This window comes from Zootoca vivipara, chromosome 4 (genome assembly GCF_965207765.1).
Source record: "Zootoca vivipara chromosome 4, rZooViv2.hap1.1, whole genome shotgun sequence".
Lineage (NCBI taxonomy): Eukaryota > Metazoa > Chordata > Lepidosauria > Squamata > Lacertidae > Zootoca > Zootoca vivipara.
The window spans coordinates 3,774,536-3,798,562 of record NC_142587.1 but is presented as its reverse complement, the minus strand read 5'-3'; the positions used below and the strand labels follow the sequence as shown (position 1 = coordinate 3,798,562).

General features: G+C 44.2%; 1 protein-coding gene across 1 annotated transcript in view; it reads right to left on the bottom strand.

Moving 5' to 3' along the window:
• The window catches only part of PCDH17 (protocadherin 17), a 153,829-nt gene that overhangs the window by 95,685 nt on the left and 34,117 nt on the right, over positions 1-24,027 (bottom strand). Inside the window, exons 2-3 of the mRNA XM_060273306.2 lie at positions 2,897-2,955; positions 2,554-2,726 (exon numbers count right to left, since the gene is read on the bottom strand). Coding sequence (XP_060129289.2) covers positions 2,554-2,726; positions 2,897-2,955 — 232 coding nt within the window. The remainder of the gene's footprint in view (positions 1-2,553; positions 2,727-2,896; positions 2,956-24,027) is intronic.

The window sequence follows — 24,027 nt, the reverse complement described above, 5'->3', positions numbered from 1 at the left end:
GAACAGTTTGGAAATCTTATTCTGTGTTTTTCATATTAAAAAAAATAGCAGGTATATATGTTAGAAGATATTTTTTTAGAGAGAAATATTTGCACAGAATAGTGGTCCAATTATAAACCAAGAGTCACTATGCAAAGTGGGGAATCAACTATTTGGCATCTATCATTTGGAAAACAAGGTCATGAGGTCCTCCCTTGAATGAATGAGGAATAAATTACAATGTAGCATTCTAAATATTCTACATGGAAACAAAATCTTCTTGCATTCTTGGCATGATCAAGAAAATGAAGCCAAGCGTGCCTTTGCTGATGAATGTGGTACAACTCTGGCTGTGCTGGAGGCAAAAATCTAGTTCTAATTAATCACCAATTAATAGAAAGCTTAGAATGTATTTCTGCTTAATTATAAATATAGCTTCTCATTAAGAAAGACTTAATTAATCAATTTTTTAAACATCCTCAGTGCTGTGAATCATTTTGCACACAACAAGCTGAAATGACTAATGGAGATGAGAAACCAAATTCAAAATAATTCAGCTGTGTTCCTCCTCACTGCTTGGAAGCGAAACAACACACGCACACGCACACACGGACACACACACACACGGACACACAGCTGATATACTCAATTTAACTGGCACTGATGGGAAATAATGGGTTTCTTTTGAAATAAAGTTACTCTTAGCAAAAGGGAGCATAAACCAAATCAGGCACAGACTTTGGCAAAACAGAGATGCTTTTGTCTCTGTAAATATAACCCAGTTGAGAACAGTCTGTAAATCAGTCCAGCAGGCTCACAGGCACCTGTCAGTAACTCCTTTGTAGCTTGTAAATGAAATGATTTACTAACTAGGGGCCAGATCGTGGGTCTACCAAGGATCTACACAGCTTCCACTTATTTCAATGAGACAGGGGGTTTCAAACTGCATTTCAGGGAACTCCTGGGATTGTTTGGAAACTTGTCAGGGGCTTCCTCATGAGATTAACCATGCTGGACAAACTTCTCTAAAAGACTAACCTTCCTCTGCCATGTTCTAAACTCTAAAGTGAGTTCTAAAGGGCCTGGAATGGTGCCTGGCAGGAGCTGTGTATCTCAGAACAGTATACAGAATCCGCCATAACAGGAGAAGCCAATGCAGTGCCCTCCAGATTTGGCAGGACTACAATTTCTATCATGCTGGCTGGGGCTGATGGAACTGCAGTCCAGCAACATCTGGAGAACACCATGTTGCCCTCTGTAACATGCAGGAAGATCTGGCAGGTGCTCCGTGTTATCCAGCAGGCCAATTAACGAGTGTGTTGCAAGAGGTTGCAATTAAAAACAAACAAACAAACAAACATGGCAAAGGAACAGATTGAGGGCTCGAGTTAGAATTCATTGAAAATATTAGAACCTGCATAGCACTAGCACTTGGTGAAGTGAGCCCTGGCATGATTTGATCATTTCGTAGCACAGGCAACTCCTCATTTACACGTTCTCTATTTGTGCACAGCTGTGCACACAGATGTTGCCGGGATCCTGGAAGTTGAACCCGGAAATGGGGAACACCCTGGAGAGGAGTCCTGGCTCCTGAGGAGACCCTTCCCAGGGCCCGAAAAGGACCTCCTCTTCAGTCTGAGAAGGGTCTCTTCGAAGGTTCTTCCCTGCCCAGCAGCTGAGCTGATACAGGCAACTCCCCATTTTACGTGATTTTGCGCATGGGGGTTCAGAACACAACCCCCGACACTTGAGGTTGCCAACAATGTTTTATATTTGATAATGAAATCAATCTTGGAAACAAAAAAAAAAAACATGAAGTCACCATTAGTTACGAGTTGTTTCTGATTTCAAATGTTTATCCTGCCAAATTATCATAGCAACTGAAAAAGGAAAAGTATAATCATGTTGTGGCCATATTTTTTCACGCAATAAACGCAGCTATCACATAATATCTTGGGTCCCATGAGCTTTCTAACCATGAGTCTGTTATCACAATTAAGCATCTAGGCAGGAATATTCCACTGATGTGGTGGTGAAGGGCAGATGCGATGATCAAACCATTGCTCTAACTGTGTAAATCCAACTTCACCCTTCGGGACAACACTAAGGAAAAATGGCAGCAGGGTATCCATTTCTAGAAATCCTCAAGAACATAAAGTCAGGATCCAAAGAGCTGCTTTGTGTGCACCTAGTGAGATTTTTGCCCCTATGCCATATCACAACATACTCCTGAAAAGTCCCAAGGCCTCCTTTGCAGATGTGGCACTAGTTAAAAGCCTCTCTGGATCCCAGGGGGGAAACATCACTATTACTTGCTAATATCTGACTTGTTGGGGCTGAACAGGCAAGATAACTGTCTGTTCCAGTTTGTAATTATTACACACCAACATATTTATGTGTGTGTGGTATATGCATATACACAGAGAGAGAACATGGCAAGTTGCCTGGAAGATTAAGCCCTCCACCTGATAGCATTATCAATGGGCTTGCCTATCTACTGTGCAGAACAGATGTAATAGGTTTCTAATCATTGCTTAAGCTGCAGACTTAGCAAGCGGTAGCTGTTTCACTCACCTGGTTCGAGCGGCTGGCTTTTAGTCGAAGTCGCTTTCATCTTAAGGGCCTCTCTAACCGACATGTCACAACAGGAGCCTTTGTTAGTATCCTGGTCACTGTCTGCTTGGTCGCTGTCCCCATGGCCACTGTCTCTCAAGCTGGCTCTCTCAGGGTCCTTGAATGTGGAGCTACTGATATTTCATGTATAGAAGGAAAGAGAACAAGAGAGAAAGGGGGAGAGAGAGAATGTGTTAAACTTGTATTTATTTCCCCCCACCCCATTTGAATTGTTCTTTCTCAAAAGGAATTTCTGAAAAGGATGCAAATGGGGAAGCCGAGAAAGTTATTTAATAGGCCTTACCTTTGAACAAACTGCTGCCTGCTGCCCATGTAATTGGGCTCTGCGGGAAAATTGTCTGTCTGTGAAAGAGAAGGGAAAAAAATACATCTAGTTGTACACTGGACAAATCTCCTGCAGAGCAACAAGATTTCCTAGAGGAGGAATGATTAATAATTCAAAAATAATTTTCCCCACCCCTTAATGTTCAGATTTGTACATTTTAATTAAATTGCAAAATGCTGGTATATCATTATGCACTCAGAACAATTAAGTGATACTGGCTCACAAATTACCTGCTAAAACAAACAAGGAAGATTTACATAAGTGACATGGAAATATGGCTTGTAATTAACCAAATACTAAACTCATCTTAAGCTTTGTATTAAGGCAAGTTCAGATCATCCCATTTTGTTCACAAGTATTTACTGTTATGTATCACCTTTTGCAGATGCAGTAGAAGCTCTCTTGACAAAAAGTTCACATGCAATTTAAAAAAACAACCAGCTAGACTATTCATTTTGATTTATAAACAGATGTTGGAGAAGGTTCCAGGCTAGCTAGTTTTAAGCCCCCTGATATGATAGATTCCAGTCCCCTCCCCTGTCCAGTAAAGAAATATTCCGTCACGTAGCCCCTACTTGACTGACTGCAGTCTGAATGAAGCAGCTCACAGCCGAGCAACAATTGTACCACATGCTTAGAAAGGCTCTTCTCCTGTTAGGAAGCTCACACAAAGGCTTCAGTCAACAGATGCTGCAGCAAGTTGCCCATCTGCTCCTGAACACAGGAATCCCCCACCACCACCAAAACAAAACAAACTTATCAGTGGTAACGGATAGAATATTGGATGAAAGCAGGGAGAAGGACAATCTGCATATGAATCCCACAAGCCTGGCACAATAACTTTGGACATTTGATGCGGTTCACCCACAAGATGCTATTGTGCCCCCTATGAAGGGAGATCAAATGTGGAGTCTGGGTGGAGACAGAGGTCACCAAAGAGAGGAACTGGTCGGAACTCCAGTTTTTGTTTCCAGGTCAGTGAATGTGTATTCAAACCACTTCCACCATACTTAAAGCATGGCCTCCAAGTACCACACTTCAGCCATGGAAATCAATAAGCTATCCTGCTTTCTTCCTGTGCCAAAGGAAATCTTGGTTTAAGTTGGGGACATAGGCAAGATTGCCACTAGTTTGCAGCCCTTTTAAGAGTACAGTGGTACCTCGGGTTAAGAACTTAATTCATTCCGGAGGTCCATTCTTAACCTGAAACTGTTCTTAACCTGAAGCACCACTTTAGCTAATGGGGCCTCCCACTGCTGCTGCGCTGTCGCCGCGCGATTTCTGTTCTCATCCTGAAGTAAACCCGAGGTAGCAGAGTCTGTAACCTGAAGCGTTTGTAACCCAAAGCGTTTGTACCCTGAGGTACCACTGCATCTTGGTTCCCCAATTCCCCGCCTTGCTCTCCTCCACAAACTATGAAATGCTCCTCTCCGTCCAGTTTGCTTTCCACAGTTGCCTGCCCAACCAGTCTCCTGCTCACCAATGCCTCCACCCTCTGCCCGATTCCATGGCCAGAAGGCTAGGAGAGATCCTTAATCCACACCGGTGGGATCTTGTCAGCTCGGCAGAGGAGCATTGGAGCGAAACAAGTGCCTCAGAGCATGGGCGTACCCAGGATCAAAACTAGGGGGGGGCAAGGGGAGGGGCCAAGGCACGGAAGGGGAGGGGCCACAAAGTGGGCGGGAACGGCGAACTCGCACTCCGCCGGGCTGTGCCCCTCCCTAGCAGCAGGGCTGGTAGGCGGAGGCGGAGCCCAGCCCAGCGGAGCGCGAGTTCAGCGTTCCCGCCCGCCGCGCCGCGCTCTCTGGTTCCCCGCCGCGCTTGGCCTTGCCAGAGGGCGCGACGGGGAGCTGGAGGGAGGGCGCAGCGCGGCGGGCGGGAACGGCGAACTCGCGCTCCGCCGGGCTGTGCCCCTCCCTAGCAGCAGGGCTGGTGGGCGGAGGCGGAGCCCAGCCCAGCGGAGTGCGAGTTCGGCGTTCCCGCCCACCGCGCCGCGCTCCCTGGTTCCCCGCCGCGCTTGGCCTTGCCTGAGGGCGCGCCGGGGAGCTGGAGGGAGGGTGCGGTGCGGTGCGGCGGGAATGGCGAACTCACGCTCCGCCGGGCTGTGCTCCGCCTCTGCCCACCAGCCCTGCTTCTAGAGTAGGGCAGCTGCCCTAACTTGCCGCATGGTGGGTACGCCCTTGCCTCAGAGCCAATGGGCAAGCAACTGTACCTGCGTGGCTTTGCAAAGTTAGCTAGGGATTTCTCCCCTCCCAGTCCAATCCCAAACATGTCTACTTAGAATTAAGGCCCATTGTGGCATTTGCTATCAGGTAAAGGTGCATAGTCAGAAGAGACCTGCAAAGGGGGTTGTTTGGGGAGGGGGGCGAAGCTCCAAGGGTGAAGTGCATGGCTGCATTCCTAGAGCTGAGCACCAAGGCAAGGATGCCCATCTTCAGGCTGGGTATTTGGCTGATACCGGGTAAAGTAAAAAGATAAAAAGGTAAAGGACTCCTGGACAGTTAAGTCAAGTCAAAGATGACTATGGGGTTATGGCGCTCATCTTGCTTTTCAGGCTGAGGGAGCTGGTGTTTGTCCACAGACAGCATTCCGAGTCATGTGACCAGCATGACTAAACCGCTTCTGGTGCAATGGAACACCATGACGGAAACCAGAGCACACGGAAACGCCGTTTCCCTTCCTGCCTATTTATCTACTTGCACTGGCATGCTTTTGAACTGCTAGGTTGGCAGGAGCTGGGACAGAGCAACGGGAGCTCACCCCATCGCAGGGATTCAAACTGCCAACCTTCTGATCGACAAGCCCAAGAGGCTCAGTGGTTTAGACTACAATGCCACCCGCATCCCTACTGGGTAAAGTGGACACGGGCCACCCTGCTTCTCCTTTGGCAGTTTGCCATTTGTAACACAGTGCCTTAAAAGCTACCCAGGCTGGAGGCTGGAATTCTGCGGGGTCTTTAAAAGACTAGCAGTTACACTGAGCTGGTGTTGTGTGTATTAAGCTTCTTAATTAACCACTTTTGAGGTTGCAACAAATGTTTGTTAGACTTTTAAAGTGCTGCCAGGTTCTGAGTGTGAAGGTGCCACCATCACTCTCTTTCTCTCTCTCACACACACACACAAACACATACAATCTATACTTTTCTGATACCAAAAATTAATAGATAATAAAATACACATAGATAGGACTTCCGGCCGATCGCGCAGCAATGGTGGGCACTGTTCTCCTCAGCTGAGAAGAACGTAGTGCCTCCGAGGCAAGGGGGGACTGCTCCAGCGCAGCAGCCCCCCAGAAAAAAACCCTGAATCGAGCGTTTCGGGGATGTGGATCCGGCAGACACCAGAAGCGAGCTCCCCCCTCCCTCGGCTAGCCTATTTTGGGGCGGCGAGAGAGCAGGGGGTCTTGAGCTAACGCGGCGCAATGTAGCATAGCTCTCTCGGAGGCACGAAGCTGCGATCCTGCCAGGCAACAGCGATCGGTTCTTCCTCAAAATTGAAAAAAATGAAGACATTGGACACCGTGAGTACCGTGTTTCTCATATTTTAAGACATCCCTACAAAATAAGGCATGGCAGGATTTTCAAGACCTGGTGAAATATAAGGTGTACCCCGAAAATAAGACATGCTGGTATGGCAGGGCACGCCATGCCAAGTCCCAACCCAGCGGGACCCGACAAAGGTCTGAGAGGGCGGCTCCGGGAAGCGAGGAAGGAGCAGGCAGCAGCCGACAGCAAGAACCTTCTGAGAGGGAAAACGGGACGACATGCCCAGGCGAGAGACAGGAGGAGGAAGAGGGCAGCGGCGGCGGCAGCAGCTGCAAGCAGGGACCCAGACAAGGAGGCAGCCGGGAGCGCAAGAGGGAGCGCAGCCGGAGCCGGAGGGCGAGGAGGAGCCTCTGGCGTGGGGAAGCCGGAGGGCGGGCAGACAGGCAGGCCGGGTGGCTGTGGCGGGGCAGAGGATCCGCCGGTGGGAGCTGGGAAGGAGGAGGAAGCGGTGTGTGTTCCGGCTCCTCGTGTACTGCAGCGCGGCAGCTCCGCCCGGCCTGGCTCCTCCTTCCCTGGTGTGCGCTGAGCTCGCGCTGTGCTGCTCTCCCGCCGTCTCTTCCAGCTCAGCCAGAGCCGAGACAAGGACACGGGGAAGGAGGAGGAAGAGGAGGCGGGGCCTCGGCACCCATGGCAGCCTCCTCCGGATGGGAGCAGCACTACACGGCGGGGAGCCCACCCTTTGCCGGCTCGAGCTCCTAGTCGGCGGCGGGCTGCTGCCTTTGCTGGTTCCCGCTCAGTCTGGGCTCGGCAAAGCGCGCACTTTGCCAAGCCCCAACGGAGCAGGAGCCGGCAAAGGCAGCAGCGCGCGCTTTGCCAAGCTCCAAGCCGCCGGCGGGACGCAGCAAGAGCTGCAGCGCACACAGCTTGGAGCCCCAACCCGGCAGGACCCAGCAGCGTGCCCTGCTGAAGCGCCAACAAAGTGCGCAGCAGCCAGTTCCGGGTTTATTTTCTTGAGTAAAAATAAATATAAGACGTGTCTTATATTATGAGAAACACGGTAAAAGGAGAAATTTAAGAATTATTTGGAGTATTTGGAATGAATTGGCCACGGGAGGAGATTTAAACAGGAAGTCGATCTCCCCCATTGAGAGGACCGTCATGCAGTTAATTTGCCTATAGCCGGAAAAGTGAAAGGAACCTATTAATTATTGAGGACTGCCTCCCCCGGAGGCAGGGTAAAGGGAAGAAGGACTAAATTTATTAAAATCCCTGCAAAAATGTTTTCATTTGGATTGGGGAAAATCCCCCTGGAAACTGAAGTCGGGTCCCGGGAGGAAGCAGCGAGCCGCCATTATGACATCATAATAGAAAGGAATTTGTTTATCTCTTTGAGACAGAGAACTGTCAATTGTGAAGAGAGTGTAAAATATAAGGCTATGTATAAGAAGTTTGACAATTGCTCTTTTCATAAATGGACACAAGAATTTTTAGACATGAAGAAGAATTAAAAAATGAGACTATAAACAGTTTGGATATAAACTTGGTTTTTGATGTTATGAGAAATACAATCTGTACCACTTCCTCCTCTGCTCTGTTCCCATGAAATCTGAGACGAACAGGATGCCTGTAGCCATAACATCAGCTGATGGCTTGGACTTTCAGAAGGAACTTTTGGAATCGCTTTTGGACTTGAGAAATGAACTGCGGCAAAATAATATATTGTTGCGTGAAAGTAATGCACAGTTGTCTGAATGACGTGAAAGGAATCAGAATCGTCAGGACAGAGAAAAAGGATTAACTCTAACAGAGAGTGAAGTCAAGCAAGAGGAACAATTATCAGTCTTGGACAGTGTAATTGAAGTTACAAAAAAGGAGGAAGATATATGGAACATTGTTCCCCCAGTGGGGGGGGGGGACAGAACACCTGTTTGATCCAAGGAATCCCCAAAGAAGAACCAGCATGGAGCAATGTCCTCCCAGTGAGAGAGGGAGGGCAGGATCCATGCTGGGGTCAGAATCCAAAGGGAATGAAAACTGAGAAAGGGCTGGAAAATGGAATTATTGCTGGATGGTTTGGTACTACAGCATTTAAAATATTAGGAAGGCATCAGGGGGTGATTGAGGAAGAATGGTGGGTAGGCTGGGACAGGGTGGGAGTGGGGTGAGGGGTAGTAATAGATGTAACTTTCTTGACTGATTTAGATGGTCCGAAACTGGAATGACTTATGGAACTCGCTGAAGAATCGGGGAGACCCTGAGTTCAGGGGAAGGGGGGTTAAATTTGTTATAATCTGCTTAAATGTTAGTATGGTAAAAGAATTAATATTTAAATTTATGGAAAGTTCTTGGTAAAAAATTTTGAGGCTAAGGGGAGAAATAGAAGATAGAAGGAAGAGAATATAATTTTTGATTTGGATAAATTGATTAATTATTGGTTGAAAATAGATGATATTTTTAGAATAGAATATTTGAGTGTTAATGATAAAATGTGTTAAGGTTAATTTAAGATATAAGATGAAAACTGCTTAATTGGAATTTTAAAATGGACCCAGTGAGGGGGGAATTGAGGAAGTCAACAATGTTAAGCAAATAATATAAGATTTGAGATGTTTTTCTTTTTATATGTTTTGTTTTTGTTTTTTGTTTTGTTTTTCTTGTTTGAGTTTTTGCTTTGTTTTTTGTGATTTTGTATTTGGAAAATCAATAAAAATTATTTGAAAAAATAAATAACAAATAAAATACACATAGATAACTGGGCTTGGCCACAGGTTTAGAAGGGAAAGATCTGCAACAAAACGTTTTAATGTGAACAGTTTCATTCAGGGGTTCAGCCAGCAATGCTTCTCCATTCCATTTCCCTCTCCTCCAGAACAAAACATTAGCTTAGCATTCTGCATTGGGGGGGGGGGGCGTTTCCTACTTTACAGAGGACCGTTCTCTGAGTGAAGGGATATCTGGTCCCAATGCCATTTAAAGATGCAGAACCATCAGAAGATGCTCATCCACAGCCTTGGGGCAGCAGACTCCACAGACACACAGATCCTCAGGTCACCATTCTCCTCACTCACTATGTTGAGACATTTTGTATTTCTCTTTAAACTATAGGAGTTTTTCTGAAGTTGCATTTTTACATAGAAATAGTCACGTGTAAATGTTATGCAAACATGTCTCCTCTTTTTTGGTGATGCATTTCCTCGGTTTTGATGGTACCCTGTTTCTCATATTTTAAGACATACCCATAAAATAAGCCATAGCAGGATTTTTAAGCATTCAAGGAATATAAGCCATACCCCGAAAAATAAGACATAGTGATAGGCGCAGCAGCAATGCCGGCCGCGGCAGGAGGAGGAGGAAAAAAATAAGACATCCCTTGAAAATAAGCCATAGTGTGTTTTTTGAGGAAAAAATAAATATAAGACGTGTCTTATAATATGAGAAACATGGTACATCCTAATTCTGTGTCCACTAAGCATACTCTGTCCTCGCTGAGCTGTTCTTTGGGGCATGCCAACTTTAGAGATTTTCCAGTAAATATTTATGTACTTCTATGAACCTTGGAATATCCCTGTGCCTGCAAATATTTACTGCTTGTTTCTCTGTGACCTTGTGGTAGCTGCAGTCCTCTCTGCACTCAGCAGCTGAGTTCACTAAGAAGGAGTGATATACTGCTTATGGGGGAATTGTGGATTTCACATTCCTTTCATGGAAGCTGCATCTGGAAATGTGGCAATGCCACCTGGCAAGGTAAGCCTCGTTTCAGACATAGTTCATGCAACTAACAGATGAGGACTGTAAAAGTATTCATGGCTAATATCACTACAGACTGAAGGTGGGAGATCCAGTGAATACATATTTTTATTTTATAACGTGCTAATAGAAAATAGATGTTATGGGGGAAAGTGCTCTAATGAAGGCTTCATTCTGGTATGCTAATTTTGTAGGTGTAGGTTTGTTTTCTCCCAGTAGAAAAACAATAAACCATGTGATTCCCCACCTGAAGTCAAAAACAGAAATGTTAAATTCCAGGAACAATTTTATTATCTTATCTACTTTTTGTGTGAACAAAGCATCTGGTCTGATTAGCATATAATGCTAAACCATGGTTTGATAGGCTAAGCAGCTATCCTATTAAGACATCTGAAGGTAGCCCTGTTTAGGGAAGTTTTTAATATTTAATGCTGTATTGTTTTAATATTCGATTGGGAGCTGCCCAGAGTGGCTGGGGAGACTCAGCCAGATGGGTGGGGTACAAATAATAAATTATTATTATTATTATTATTATTATTATTATTATTATTATTTGTTTCAGTATATGAACACATCCCAGTAGATTAACTATGATTTGTTTGTTGCCAACAAACTATGATCATAAGTCATGGTTTGTGGATGGCTTGCAAGTCTTGGCTTGTTCTGGCAAATGCTTTTTATTACATGTGAACCGACACGGTTTGTTAACCATGGTTTTCCCTGCTTCATCACAGACCTCTGCCAAGCAGAAGAGCTATGTGGCATGTGCAGTGTGCAAACAAAACCATTCCCATGCCTAAGTGGCTCTTGCTCACCCTTTGCCTAAGAAGAATTCATGTCTAACTCACAAGAGAGACAATTGCACTTTGTAGCTGCTGCTGAGAAAATGAAATTTTAAAGCAACAGCAACCAAGTATTCCTTACTAACATCTAAAATTAGTGGATCATGAAAGCAAGGAGTTAAACAAACTGTAAAAGGTAAATGTAAAGGATCCCTGAAGGGTTAAGTCCAGTCAAAAGCGAATGTATATAGTGATACTCCAATTTCCCTTATTGAATTGTAGCAATTTCTGTGATTTTAATATGCAGATATAGATATAGTTACATGGCAATTGTTGAGGAAAAAAAACAAAAACATAGGTCACACTGGCAAAAATGTAAGAAATTCAAACCCCTTGCAATACAGAAATACAGTCCTTGGAAGACAGGGGGGGGGGACTCAGTGAGCTTTCAATCAACCGTCAGTACTGCCCATAAGAAAAGAGTGTTGTCTGCAGTTTGCAACTCACAGCTACAAGGTAGTTAGCACCTCCTACACAAAGACCTTTCAAGAAACAAACCATGGTTTGTTGGATCATTTGCAAGGCAGCTTGTGGCTGTTTTGTAGTTTGTGAAACAAACCATGGTTTACAACAGGCCAAATTAGGCATTTTCAGTTGGCCATGCCCACCTGTAACTCACCTGACATGATCAGATCAGGCGCTCCCAAGTGATCCCCTGCTGATAGTAGGCATGAATCCACATGACAACATATGATGTCTGGTGAATGAGAGACTGGTGAACCCACTCACCTATCAAAAGGGAACTGTGGGCTGGTGGCCACTTTTGGAAACCTCTACTTCAAGCTCTCATTTCTGAGTCTTACACTTAGTATCTCTGGTCAGTTTCCCATGTGAACTGCAGGTTTGAATGCACTTTACTGAAAGTCACCTTTCTGAATACTGTATGTCCAAAAGGAAACAGCAGTTACTGCTATTGTCAATAGCATTATTTCCTAGCACCCTTTTGTATATTTAATAACTTCTTACACGAACTGCAACATTCTCCCTAAGTCTCAAATAACCACTGCAGGCTACGTATATTGGCAGCTTGTGTTCTTTTAACAAACAAGCAAAAATCGGAGGAAACAAGTACAAGTATGATGGATGTGCTTGATTTCAAGTCTCAGCAAAACTCTGATTCGCTTTAATAAGTGCTTCCAAGGATGGCGGGCTGAAGCAAACACAACCAACAAAGAAAGGAAAAGTGATTTGGCGAGCTTTCTAGTCAGAAGATCAGGCAGCTAAGGACCCAATCCAGCTAATCCAATCTAAAGCCATTTCACAGGGAATGTCAGATGCATGCCTAAATCTCTCCCACTGAAACCATTTGGCCTCTTTAAAAGTGCTTAGCTTTTGTGGCATCATCATATTCTAAAGCTTTACAGTGGTACCTCTGGTTAAGAACCTAGTTCTGGAGGTCCGTTCTTAACCTGAAACTGTTCTTAACCTGAAGCACCACTTTAGCTAATAGGGCCTCCTGCTGCCGCCGCGCCACCAGAGCACGATTTCTGTTCTCATCCTGAAGCAAAGTTCTTAACCCGAGGTACTATTTCTGGGCTAGTGGAGTCTGTAACCTGAAGCGTCTGTAACCTGAGGTACCACTGTAGTTAAATAATCACTGAGGGTCAACTTTAAATGGGAACTCTTGAGAACACTTGATTATTTTTGAAGCTAATTAGTTATCATGTATTAACTGTAAAACAAGGTACCAAAGGAAACATCCTAACTTTCAAAATTACATTTTAAATTCTGCATCCCTGGCGATACCCCTATATTACAAGTTCGAAGGAACCTATACTAGTGAAAATGTGCAAGTTCATTTACATATTATCAAGCACATAAAATGTCCTAAAATTAATGAATACGATGATAGTCAGAAGAAAGGTAAATTCTGAACAAGGATCCAGACAACATTAAGCACTCTGCAGTGTCACTGATTTCAACAGAACTACCATATCGAGCCATATTGAACTCCGTGGGGGTCACGTCTGGGTAGCTGTGTCTAGGCCTGCACTGTCCAGCATGTGTTTAACTCTCACTGAAATCAATAGGGCTTAGAAGTGTTTTAACACTGGATTGATCATGCCCTAGGTTTGGTGAGCGGGTGGGCGGGTATTCACAGTATCTGTGGAAACCAGCCAAATACTAGAACTGAACCACTCTGGTATAGTCTTCCGAGAGAGTATTTTGGGCAAAAAATTGTTTCACAGAATTCCAGCAAATGTACATACACATCCCTGGGTGGCCTCCTGCGGTGTTCTTCATCGCCACGCCTCCCTCTATGCTGTGGAGCAGCGGTGATATCTGCGACATTGTCTAGGGCTATTATGCTCTGTGTGTGAGGACTGCAAGATGTGCAGGACTGAGTTGGATAGAACAGGAATGGGCTGTCCTATCCAGCATTCAGGACACTCTTTGTTCTGAATATTTAATGCACATGCATAAAATAGTGTACGACACGGGAACCAGCAGCTCGGAAAAGTCTTCCGGCTCCTGTACAGCCCTCACCCACTGTCATGTCACCCGTGTCAACTATTAAGACCCCAGGTTTGCAGAAGTCAAAACAAAGCAAAACAAAGCAAGTGAAAAGGAAACTCGTGTGTGTGTGTGCGCGCGCGCACGCACACACGCATGCACGTGCGCGCGCGCACACACACACACGACAGAAGATGTTCAATGACCACAGGATGCTGAATCTGGGGGGGGGGGTTGGGGGGTGGCAAAATGGAAACCAGAGTGGATGAAACAGAGTATCCTCTAAAAAGGGCATTCCTGGTTAAATTGAGGTTGCCAGGATCCTACCCCCCTGTGAGCGTAAGGGCAATCCCTTTCTCCTTCTACAAGCTAGAAATGTTTGCTTTTCTGTTTGTCCGTGTACAACTAAGGAACTCTGAACACCTTAGGAGTATGTCAGCCTTCCTCCTAACCCTGGAGTTGGGTAGAGGACAGGGCATAGTCACACAACTGAGGGGACAATTCTCCCCTCTTTCTGGAGTTTCATGGTAGAATGGAAGACCGGAGCTTGTCACGCCAGGGGTCACTAAGCTCAGTCACCATGGCAAGTAAAAATATGGAACCCCGGCACTGACATCATTAACAACCCTTTGATGCAATCTGGGATAAATTGAGATTTCCTGAGGTCCTGAGGTCCAGCTATCGCCCCCACCCCAAGTCTTCCCAAACTCTATGGGGATGGTGACCAGAACCTGCCACTTATTTTATTTATTTATCTCATAAAAGTTACACACCACTTGATTGTAAAAAGGGGAAAGCCCTTATTTTACTTTAAGAAATGTCGGTGGCATCAAGTCGTTGCCTAACAGCCTCTTCCCATAAAACTGATCACCAGGAGAGGAGAATGCTCTCTTCAGACTCAGCTGCCATGATACCCTTGAGGGCTAACGTCTATGTATTGGTGGTGCTTTCCTATCATTGTTATGCCTGCCATAGGGTCTGAAAGGTCCACTGTCGGCAACCATCAAATCCCAGGGTCGAAGAGAAGCATTGGGCAAGATGACTGTAGTGAAAGTTGTCATCTTTCCTTCTGGACCCTTATGGGCTCCAACATAGGAACCACAGGCATTCCAGAGAAATGAAGATGTCACTGGTCACTTCTGCACCTGCCTCACCTAGGGGGTCTCCTCAGAGCACAGGTTGCCCACTGCTGCCCTGCTGCCCATACCTGCTGCTGCTGCTGCTCCCACCTCCTATGACCTCCTGTGATCTCTCTTGGGCAGCATTGGTGTGGCATGCGGGTACCAGGGCAGCCATTGCTTGGGGAGTGGCACCTCAAGTCCCCACAGCTTATGACCTATCAAGTGAAATGCTGCCTACCCTCCAAACAGCGTGGCCTTTAATAGGTGACCCCCTCCCCTGCTCCTGCAGTTCTGGCCAGGGAGCGAAGACAGGAGATTTTAGGTGCTATGTGGCAGTTTAGCTGTCCCCCAAGGTGAGCAGAACACCTTCTCTCTCCTCTTTGGGGGTCTGTTGGTCTGCACCAGAGCCAAGGGCGAGTATGACTATGGCTGAACTGTTTCATAGGACAATGGGGTGCTTCAACCATGCAGTGCGGGGTTCAACTCACACCTTGTCTTGTTCCCTTTAGGAGTATAAGCCAAGTGTCATTTCTCTTCTTGTTTTTTCAGAGACATGGGTACATTGCATGAGTCAATCCCATCCCTAACGACCATCTGCAGATAGAACACAGGATGACGAACGCAAGCTGAACAAAGATAAGACCTGTGAACTTCAAGGCTATTGAGATACGGAATCTGAATTTGGAGACAAGCGCTCAACGAGATCTAGAACTAGGAATCTGTAGGAGGAGTTATGAAATGAAACTGAAATGAGCCAAAGAAGCTGAAACGTTGGCAGGGCTGGAGGATGAGCTTTCTTATCAGGTTTTACCTTGGAGGATGTGCACTGGGCCCAGGTGCTGAGCTTCCCAGGGCTGGCCCCAAACATTTTTCTACCTGGGGCAAAGAATAATATTTCCCCCTCACCCAATTCCATGTACAGAAGCTAATGAGGCGTTCAAACATTTAATTTTAACCAGTCATCATCTTAGGTATGCTTTTCATTCTCTTGAAAACATGGGTGCACATTTTGTGCTCTGCTTTTAGGTTTAATCTCTGCCATCACTTGTTTAAGCACAGACTTCAAGGAGAAGTGACCCCGAAGACTCACACCTGGGCCTCAGAGCAGGCAAGACTGGAATTCATTGATCAGTGGTGGGATTGGCATCAGCTCCCCCCTTGTACCTCAATGTGGGAAGGCGCCACTGCTCATCGCTAGAACAAATTCTTTGCATGAAAAGCTCTGAGAGTCGACCAGCAGTAGAGAGCCTCCTGGACAAATGTATGAGGGGGCGGCACTCTAGCCAGGATCCCAGCAGATATGCAGGAGCCAGTGTGTGACATGCAGCTGCCTTTAGCCCAAAGAAGTTGTGGACAGAAGGGCAGCTCTGACTTTGTGCCACAGCCAGGTAAGACCTCAGGTCCTGCTGCTCTTTCATGCTGCTGTGCGCCCACAGGCGCAATACCCATAAACATGAGCCCTTACTGAAGGAAGATGTGTTAGAAGTTAAATTAATGGGTGGATGCGTGCAAAGCCTTACAGAGAAATTTCACTGCTCTTATCAAGGCTCCTTTTGCTTTGCTCAGAATTCCTTAGATGTTCCAAACTGAGTGGGAACCTTGAAATTTCACTTTTAGCCAAATCTGGTGGCAACTCCAGAACATACAGGCATGAGATATACAAACTAATTATCTGCCTTGAGATAAATAATGAAGGCTGTTATATTAGAATATTGGAAGGTTTTAAAAGAAAGAGATGCTGTGTTATGAATTAGTCACTAAAGAATGCTGACACTCTTTGCAAACAACATACCATCATCCTTGGAGTAAAACCAAAATTAATAATATTCTTTATATCAGTCTCATGTCTTCATTTAGGAAAGCCATTCAGCTCCCACCAAGGACCAGCTACACTGATTTACTCCCTTATTGCTTGTTGTTTCCAGCAACAAACACACACACACATGCAAACACAAAAAACAATCTATCATTAGACATTTAGCATTAATATTTTTGAGGAAATGTGAATCACTGTATAGGCAGATTTCAAAGTAATTAGATTTTCTGGGCGTGTTTTCATTTAAGGCACATATGAACAAGCAGTTCTCTTTAAAATGCTTCAGTGGGTATGCATTTGGGGTGGGTGGGAATGGAAATTGTTGGTTTTTGACAGCAAAAATATACTTCAAAATGTAATGTAGTTTTGTAAAAATGATTTTAAGTAAGACCTTTCTATATTTTTCAGTATAAGAAAAAACTGAAAATATTCGTATTACTGTTAATAAAAATGAAGACAACATAGTTAAAATAAAACAAATGAAGTATAGAGTTCTCTTCATGCAATGAAAATAATGGGGGGGGGGCAAAATCTGAGGGGGGAGCAGATGCACAGGCCCTCTTCCCACCCCCTTTGCGCCTGCTTGCTCCACCCTGACCTTCCTGCATTGAATGGGCTTCCATCCATTGAATGAAGGGTCTGAGAGGGGCTTCTTAGTGTATTCCAATGAGCATTCCTTCTCACCAATGGGAACCCTGAGAATGCCTGTTCTCACTTGCAGAGATGCTTCTAGAAGACACATTCAGCCAAATGCTCCCAGAATCTCCATTCAGGAAGGCTTGAAGTGGAGCAGCATGGATGTCTTCTGCTGGGACCCTGGGAGCAGGTGACAATGAAGACAGGCTAAAAGCGCTGGGGTTAGGGTAAGGCATCTGCTTCTTTGACACACTTTACACAAGTTTTCTTAAATGTATGAAAAGGGGTATTTTTAGGAATGTAGGAATACAGTACTGCGTTTTTGGAAATTCTATCAGGGAGTTCTCTGAAGCCCCATTCATTTCACTGGGCTTGGTCCAGGTTAACTGGACCTACAAGAATCATAGAATCATAGAGTTGGAAGAGACCACAAGGGCCATCCAGTCCAACCCCCTGCCAAGCAGGAAACACCATCAAAGCATTCCTGACAGGTGGCTGTCAAGCCTCCGCTTAAAGACCTCCAAAGAAGCAGACTCCACTACACTCCTTGGCAGCAAATCCCACTGTCGAACAGCTCTTACTGGCAGGAAGTTCTTCCTTCCTAATGTTTAGGTGGAATCTTCTTACTGTTCTTATAGTAATATATTTAGCTGTTTCAGGGCCATTTTGTACATGCATGGAGATTATTTGATTTATCTACAAGTAATTATTGTGTGCATAATTACTGGGGCAGCCAAATGTGTGAACTTTGAAAAGCATGGAGCTTGAGGTTAAAGTTCTTTTCATGGTATTACATCTGTGATGATCTATTCACAAAATCAAGCCACAATGTTAGTCATCCGTGATGAACATACTTGTTGATTCAGGCTTGGGATTCTAACACTCGCTTCATTCTGGGCACAGATCCAGTTTGTGGGCCTATTCAAATTCATTACTACCTGTGTTACAGTTATTAATCTAGTATGAAATAACCAGGTTGATTTGCTGAGCATATGGTTTTAGGGATGAGTAAAAGAAACCTTAACTGAAATTTATCACAGGACCTGTTTGCTCCTTCTGGGGAGGAAGACAGTTAGGATTTTAGTGGGTTGGACTGTGGCGCTAGTACAGACCACATTGCGCCTTCACCTTTCTTTTTCAACCCAATCCTGCCCCTCAATTTCAACAGAATTTAATAGAAATGCACAGGGACGTGGCAATTTTGCAGGTGATAATTTTGAAAATGCAGCCAACGCACAATGGCAACTCCGTCATTCTGTGTGCATGTCACTGGTTGCCAGTTGGATACTTGAAACATGGAATTGTAGCTTCAGCTGCGTAGATTTCACATGCCTGTTCCAGGGATCAGACAAATCTTAGCTTTGCCACTTAACGGTCGGTGCAGCTCCAACTCGCCATAGCACAAGATACATCATATGGCCTAAGTACCGTATCTATTAGGGGTGTGGCCCCTGACAGCTGCAATTTCCCACCCTCTTGGAGCTTCAGTGAACATGGAAAACCCTTAACACAACTAAGAGGTTATTTGTTCATTGAATCAGTGCAAGGCGGCCATGAATTCCAGTATCACCGGAAACAGTGAAAAAGTATATGGCATTTTGCATTGATTTTTACAAAAGGACTCTGAAAGTCATTTTAAGCCAAAAATAAATTAACTCAAACTGCAAGTTGCATTTAAAAAACATCACCTAGAAGGACAATTTAATGGCAATTTTAACCAGAGCTACTACTGTGAAACACTGTATTTAAAGCACTTGTTAATAGCCTGTAACTCAACCATTTGACACATTTTCTTCATACTGTACTGTGTTTAGCAAAACAACAAAATGGTTGGGTGCCTACCTTCAACTGAGCAAACACAATTACTAATAAATCACAAACAACTAATAGGTGAGGGCAATAGAGCACTTCCAGCAGGCCCAGAATCACAGACCTTTATTATCACACACACACACACACACACTGTAAAAAAAAAAAAAAGGAGACGCTATGGTTGAGCAGTGACATATTTGGGGCAGAGATCCCTACCATTTCTGTACGAAACTATTCCAAATTCTGCAATTAGCATGCAGTACGCAAGCCTAAGCTGCCTGCAAAGGTTTACTCTGTGCGCAATCCGCCCTTCTAAGGAACACTGCTCACAAAGTGGTCTGTTTTACTGTTTCAAACTGTTGAGAGAAAAGATTGGCTTTCTCAGCATAGGTTCCAGGGCCTCACCATGCTCTGCTTTCTCTTTGGGGTTTTTGTTTTTGCTTCACTGGAGAGGGTTGTTCTCCCTTCAATTAAATATAACCGTTACTGTGCCCTGCAAGTGAACAGGACTCTCTATACATGCTAGATGTTAGAAGAGTGATGATGGTCCTTAATGTACTGTACATTTAATGATATCAAGTACGCCTTTCTGCAGTATTACTTCAAACCAGCAAGTTGTGATCTGGTAATCTGACTCCTTTCTCAGCTGTCACAAAAACTTACCTTCCCAGTCTCCTCACCTCTCCTTTTTATTCTTGCCTATTTTTGACCTTATGTGCCAGTATCTCATGGAGGGAAATTCCAGATATTCTGTAATTCTGGAGATGTCAAAAAATGTACAACAGAAACAGAATCTAATTACTGGAGGCATATTTTGTTCCACATGAGCTCCCTGCTTTTCAAAATTCTTTGTTCTAACTTTAGTTATAAGTCTTCCCTTTAATTTCTAATGCTGTTTATTATTGTGATTATAAACATCTTGATGAATTTGTGATACATCAGAAGGGAGATAATGTTTTATTTGGACTACATGGTGCCCTTTACACAGTCTGCTTGCTTTCACATTGGTGAAATGTAGAAATGATCACCTCCTTGCATGAATAAATATCGTTTCCTAACTACTCTGATCTTCATGCCTCTTGATACAAAACCTATGGCACAAATAGCCATCTTAATTTGCAAGGTTTGCAACTCCAGGAAATTTATAAATGAAGAATCAGATTGTGTCTTAGCGAGAAATCTTTGTCCCTGTGACAGAGGCCATGCATGTGAAAGTAAATACTGCAGACAAACTGATGATAATAGTTTCTTCCCCCTGAAGCCAAAAAGCTAAGAACAACATGCTAAAAAACATGTCAGAAGAATTTTGCCATTGAATCCATGCCCAGAAAGAATTGTCTTATTAGAGGAAGATTTATTCCAAAATCTAACAAAGACTTAAACATTAATCAGATTTATGAATGTGAGGCTGCTGGAATATTCATAGGTTCCCCCCACCCCCCCACCCCACCCCCAGAATTACAAGAACAAGTATCACATTTTCAAACCGCATGATTCAGTGCTGGCCTTACTGCATGTAGGTTTCCATACCTGAAATTGTAATAAAGCAAAATGTCTTTGCTGACTTTAACTGCTCTTTAATTAAACATTACTAGAAAAAATGAAATGGAACATCTCTACCCTTTATGGAGCAGCTCTTTAATATCTCATTGAAGCATATTCCAGTTCTTCCCCTGGAAACCTTAATTCCAAGTATTTCTCCTTCAGTGCCACAGTAATTTAACATTACTGTTAAATGGCTCTGCAAGACAAGAGAACTGCATGCTGCAAAATGTGGAAAGAAGAGACGACTGTGGTTTTCACAGAAATGGTACCGTACATTTTGACTCAGAACAGGAAGAAAACCCTTTAATCAACATGACTTTGAGCATGTACTTTCCTTTAAAAACTGCATACTATTTTACAAAATGGAGGTTTCAGCTCCAATAGATAGAAGCTTTACAAAGAAATCCATGTAAGGTCATAGTGTCTCTGAGGATATGCAGAGTGTCACCTTCCTGCCCCCTTCTTTTAAAGAAATCTTTCTGAGGGAAGTATAAAAAACAATTTAAAATGTTAAACATTTAAAAATATATTATGGCTTTACATCCTCTTATTTAACACAGCAATTCCAAATCCGCTTTGTGTCAGGCTGGGGAAGGGGGTGTGTGGTTTGGGTGGAAGTGCTTCTCCCCACCCCTGCCAATCTCCACCCAAGGAGTGATGCCAGCGTGACTCTGTGGGTGGGCAGAAATGCTGCCAGTGGAATCCGCACCAGTTGCTGCCCAGGGAAAGCCGCACAATTGGGCATTCTTGGGTGCACAGCCAGCTCGGGATCTGCTGGATTCAGATCTAGCCCCACTGCCATCAAATAGAACCACAGATTGAATTGAATTCCCTGCAATGCAGGAATCTTTTGCCCAATGTGGGGCTCAAACCCTCAGCCCTGAGATACAGGATGGGTGGCACCTGGCTTGAGAGCAGTACATGTGAAAAGGATCTAGCAGTCTTGGTAGACCACAAACTTGACATGAGTCAGCAGTGTGATGCAGCAGCTAAAAAAGCCAATGCAATTCTGGGCTGCATCAATAGGAGTATAGCATCTAGATCAAGGGAAGTAATAGTACCACTGTATTCTGCTCTGGACAGACCTCACCTGGAGTACTGTGTCCAGTTCTGGGCACCACAATTCAAGAAGGATACTGACAAGCTGGAACGTGTCCAGAGGAGGGCAACCAAAATGGTCAAAGGCCTGGAAACGATGCCTTATGAGGAACGACTTAGGGAGCTGGGTATGTTTAGCCTGGAGAAGAGAAGGTTAAGGGGTGATATGATAGCCATGTTCAAATATATAAAAGGATGTCATATAGAGGAGGAAGAAAGGTTGCTTTCTGCTGCTCCAGAGAAGCGGACACGGAGCAATGGATTCAAACTACAAGAAAGAAGATTCCACCTAAACATTAGAAAGAACTTCCTGACAGTAAGAGCTGTTCGGCAGTGGAAGAGGCTTGACAGCCATCTGTCAGGAATGCTTTGATGGTGTTTCCTGCTTGGCAGGGGGTTGGACTGGTTGGCTCTTGTGGTCTCTTCCAACTCTATGATTCTATGATGGGTCTCATGCTCTACCAACTGCACTATCACAGGAATGATGGCATTCACACCTGATTGCTGTGTCAGCTCCAGGCTCACAGTGATTCTCCGCCGCCCGCCCGCCCCCTACACACACACACACCACACACACATACCCCTACACATACCAGCATCAGCTGTGAATGTTGTGGTGGCAGTGATGCTCTATTAAGCCCTACTGCTGCCCAGCCAAGGTTGGGATTGTACCCTAAGCCTCCAGCCAGGAGGTTGACCAGGCCATGAACTCTCTCTATATCCAGCCAACCCAGTTACCATCTGACAGAGTCAACCTGGGGATCTGCATGTTTACATAAAAGTGCACTAGCTGCTTCAGCATACGCAGGCCCTATGCTATGGGTCTGCCAATTGCTGTCCACCAGCCACACCTGCTGACCAGCCACTGCTTAATAAATGCCCTTCTTTTGCCTACCTGAGACTGCAAATCAGAAAGGTATATTGAACATACAATGTGTGGCTGAAGGACTGTGTGGAGCTGAGTATGTTGTGCATAAATCGTTCTGAGAGAGCATCCATATATACTGTATCAGATATGCTGATACCAGATATGCTGATACCATACCATATCATACCTTCTGTTTCCCTTTTTTAAAAAATCTTTTTTAATTAAATGTTTTCAACATAAAATACAATAAAATCACCCTAGTCTAGAAAAGAAAATTAGAAAAGAAGCAGGAAGAAGAAAAAGAAAAAAATAAAGGAGAAGGAGGAAAAGAAATTACAAAGTGCTCTATCAAAAATTATATACTGACGCTCATTTCATACACAGAATAGTGAACCCTCCCGGCTCTCCCCTCTTCCTCCGCAGATCCTGTGAGAGAGCGTGGCACCCAAAATGGATGTCCCATTTTTTCCCAGGGCACTTGAAAGGTATACTGTATATTGATGACACCTCACTTCAAAATTCACTCCAAAGCCACTGAGTAACGATTTATGGGTTCCCGTAAAAAAAAGAAAAAGGAAGAAATACTCCTTCTGAGAAAGTGGTCAAAACACATGAAAAGCCTTGGCCAAGCACAGCTGCAATTGTCCTTCAGACAACTACAACAGTTGTGAGTAGCTACAACAAGCAGCTAATCTAGGTTCAAGGAGAATGAGTTTTGTATTCTTCGAAATTCAATTATGATACTGCAGGGTTCAAACAACACCTTCACCCTGTCATGGAAAACATGACTTCCTTCCTTACCTACCTGAATATGTATCTCCTAATAGAAAAGCAACTTCCAGAAACAATTCCTTGAAGGGCCCTTGCTTCTTTTTTCAAACAACCAGTCTTTGATCCTCACTACAATTTAGTGTTTTAAAAATGCGCTGACTGATTAATTGAGGAGAAGATGGATCTTATGGTATCTCAACGGGGCTTCTCAAGACAAACTACTCTTCTGAGAAGGTAGATGAGATTCCCGTAAGAAGTGCCAACTATCACAGTATATAAATATTTCTAGTCAAGAGAGAACACAATAGCTTTTCCTTCAGCCATCACCCAGCCGAGTCAATAAATAAACGTAATGAAATTCATGGCACATTATTACATTACTCAGTACGGCTGCTATTCATTTTTTAAAAAGGAAAGAAAACGCTGAAGATTTTTGAAATAATTCACAACATGTCAAATGCTTACGATTGCTGCAGCTGAGACGGATGCTTTAAAAAGGATTTGTGAAGACTAAGTGACAAAGCTCGGCTTCAGTTACATCAAAGTTAAGATAGAAGTACGGGAAACCGTAACAAAATCTATTTCGCTCTAAACCACCCGTATTGTTATATGAAATATATTCACATCATTCACCACAGGTATGTATTATTTACTAAAGTAGCACTGCCAATAATAACCACATTGGACCGGGGGGTGGGGGGGAGGAAAGAACCAAGGCAAAACTTTACACTGTGCTTCCCTGTCAATTAAGCCACAGATAGATTTTGTCATTCTAGTTTCCACATGTCAGTTTAATATATTGGATCATATTAAGAGTGCCGGGCTTGTCAATAAGACAGATCAGCATCCTATTAATGGAGTTACCTTACTAATATAATGGGCTTCTTATGTATTG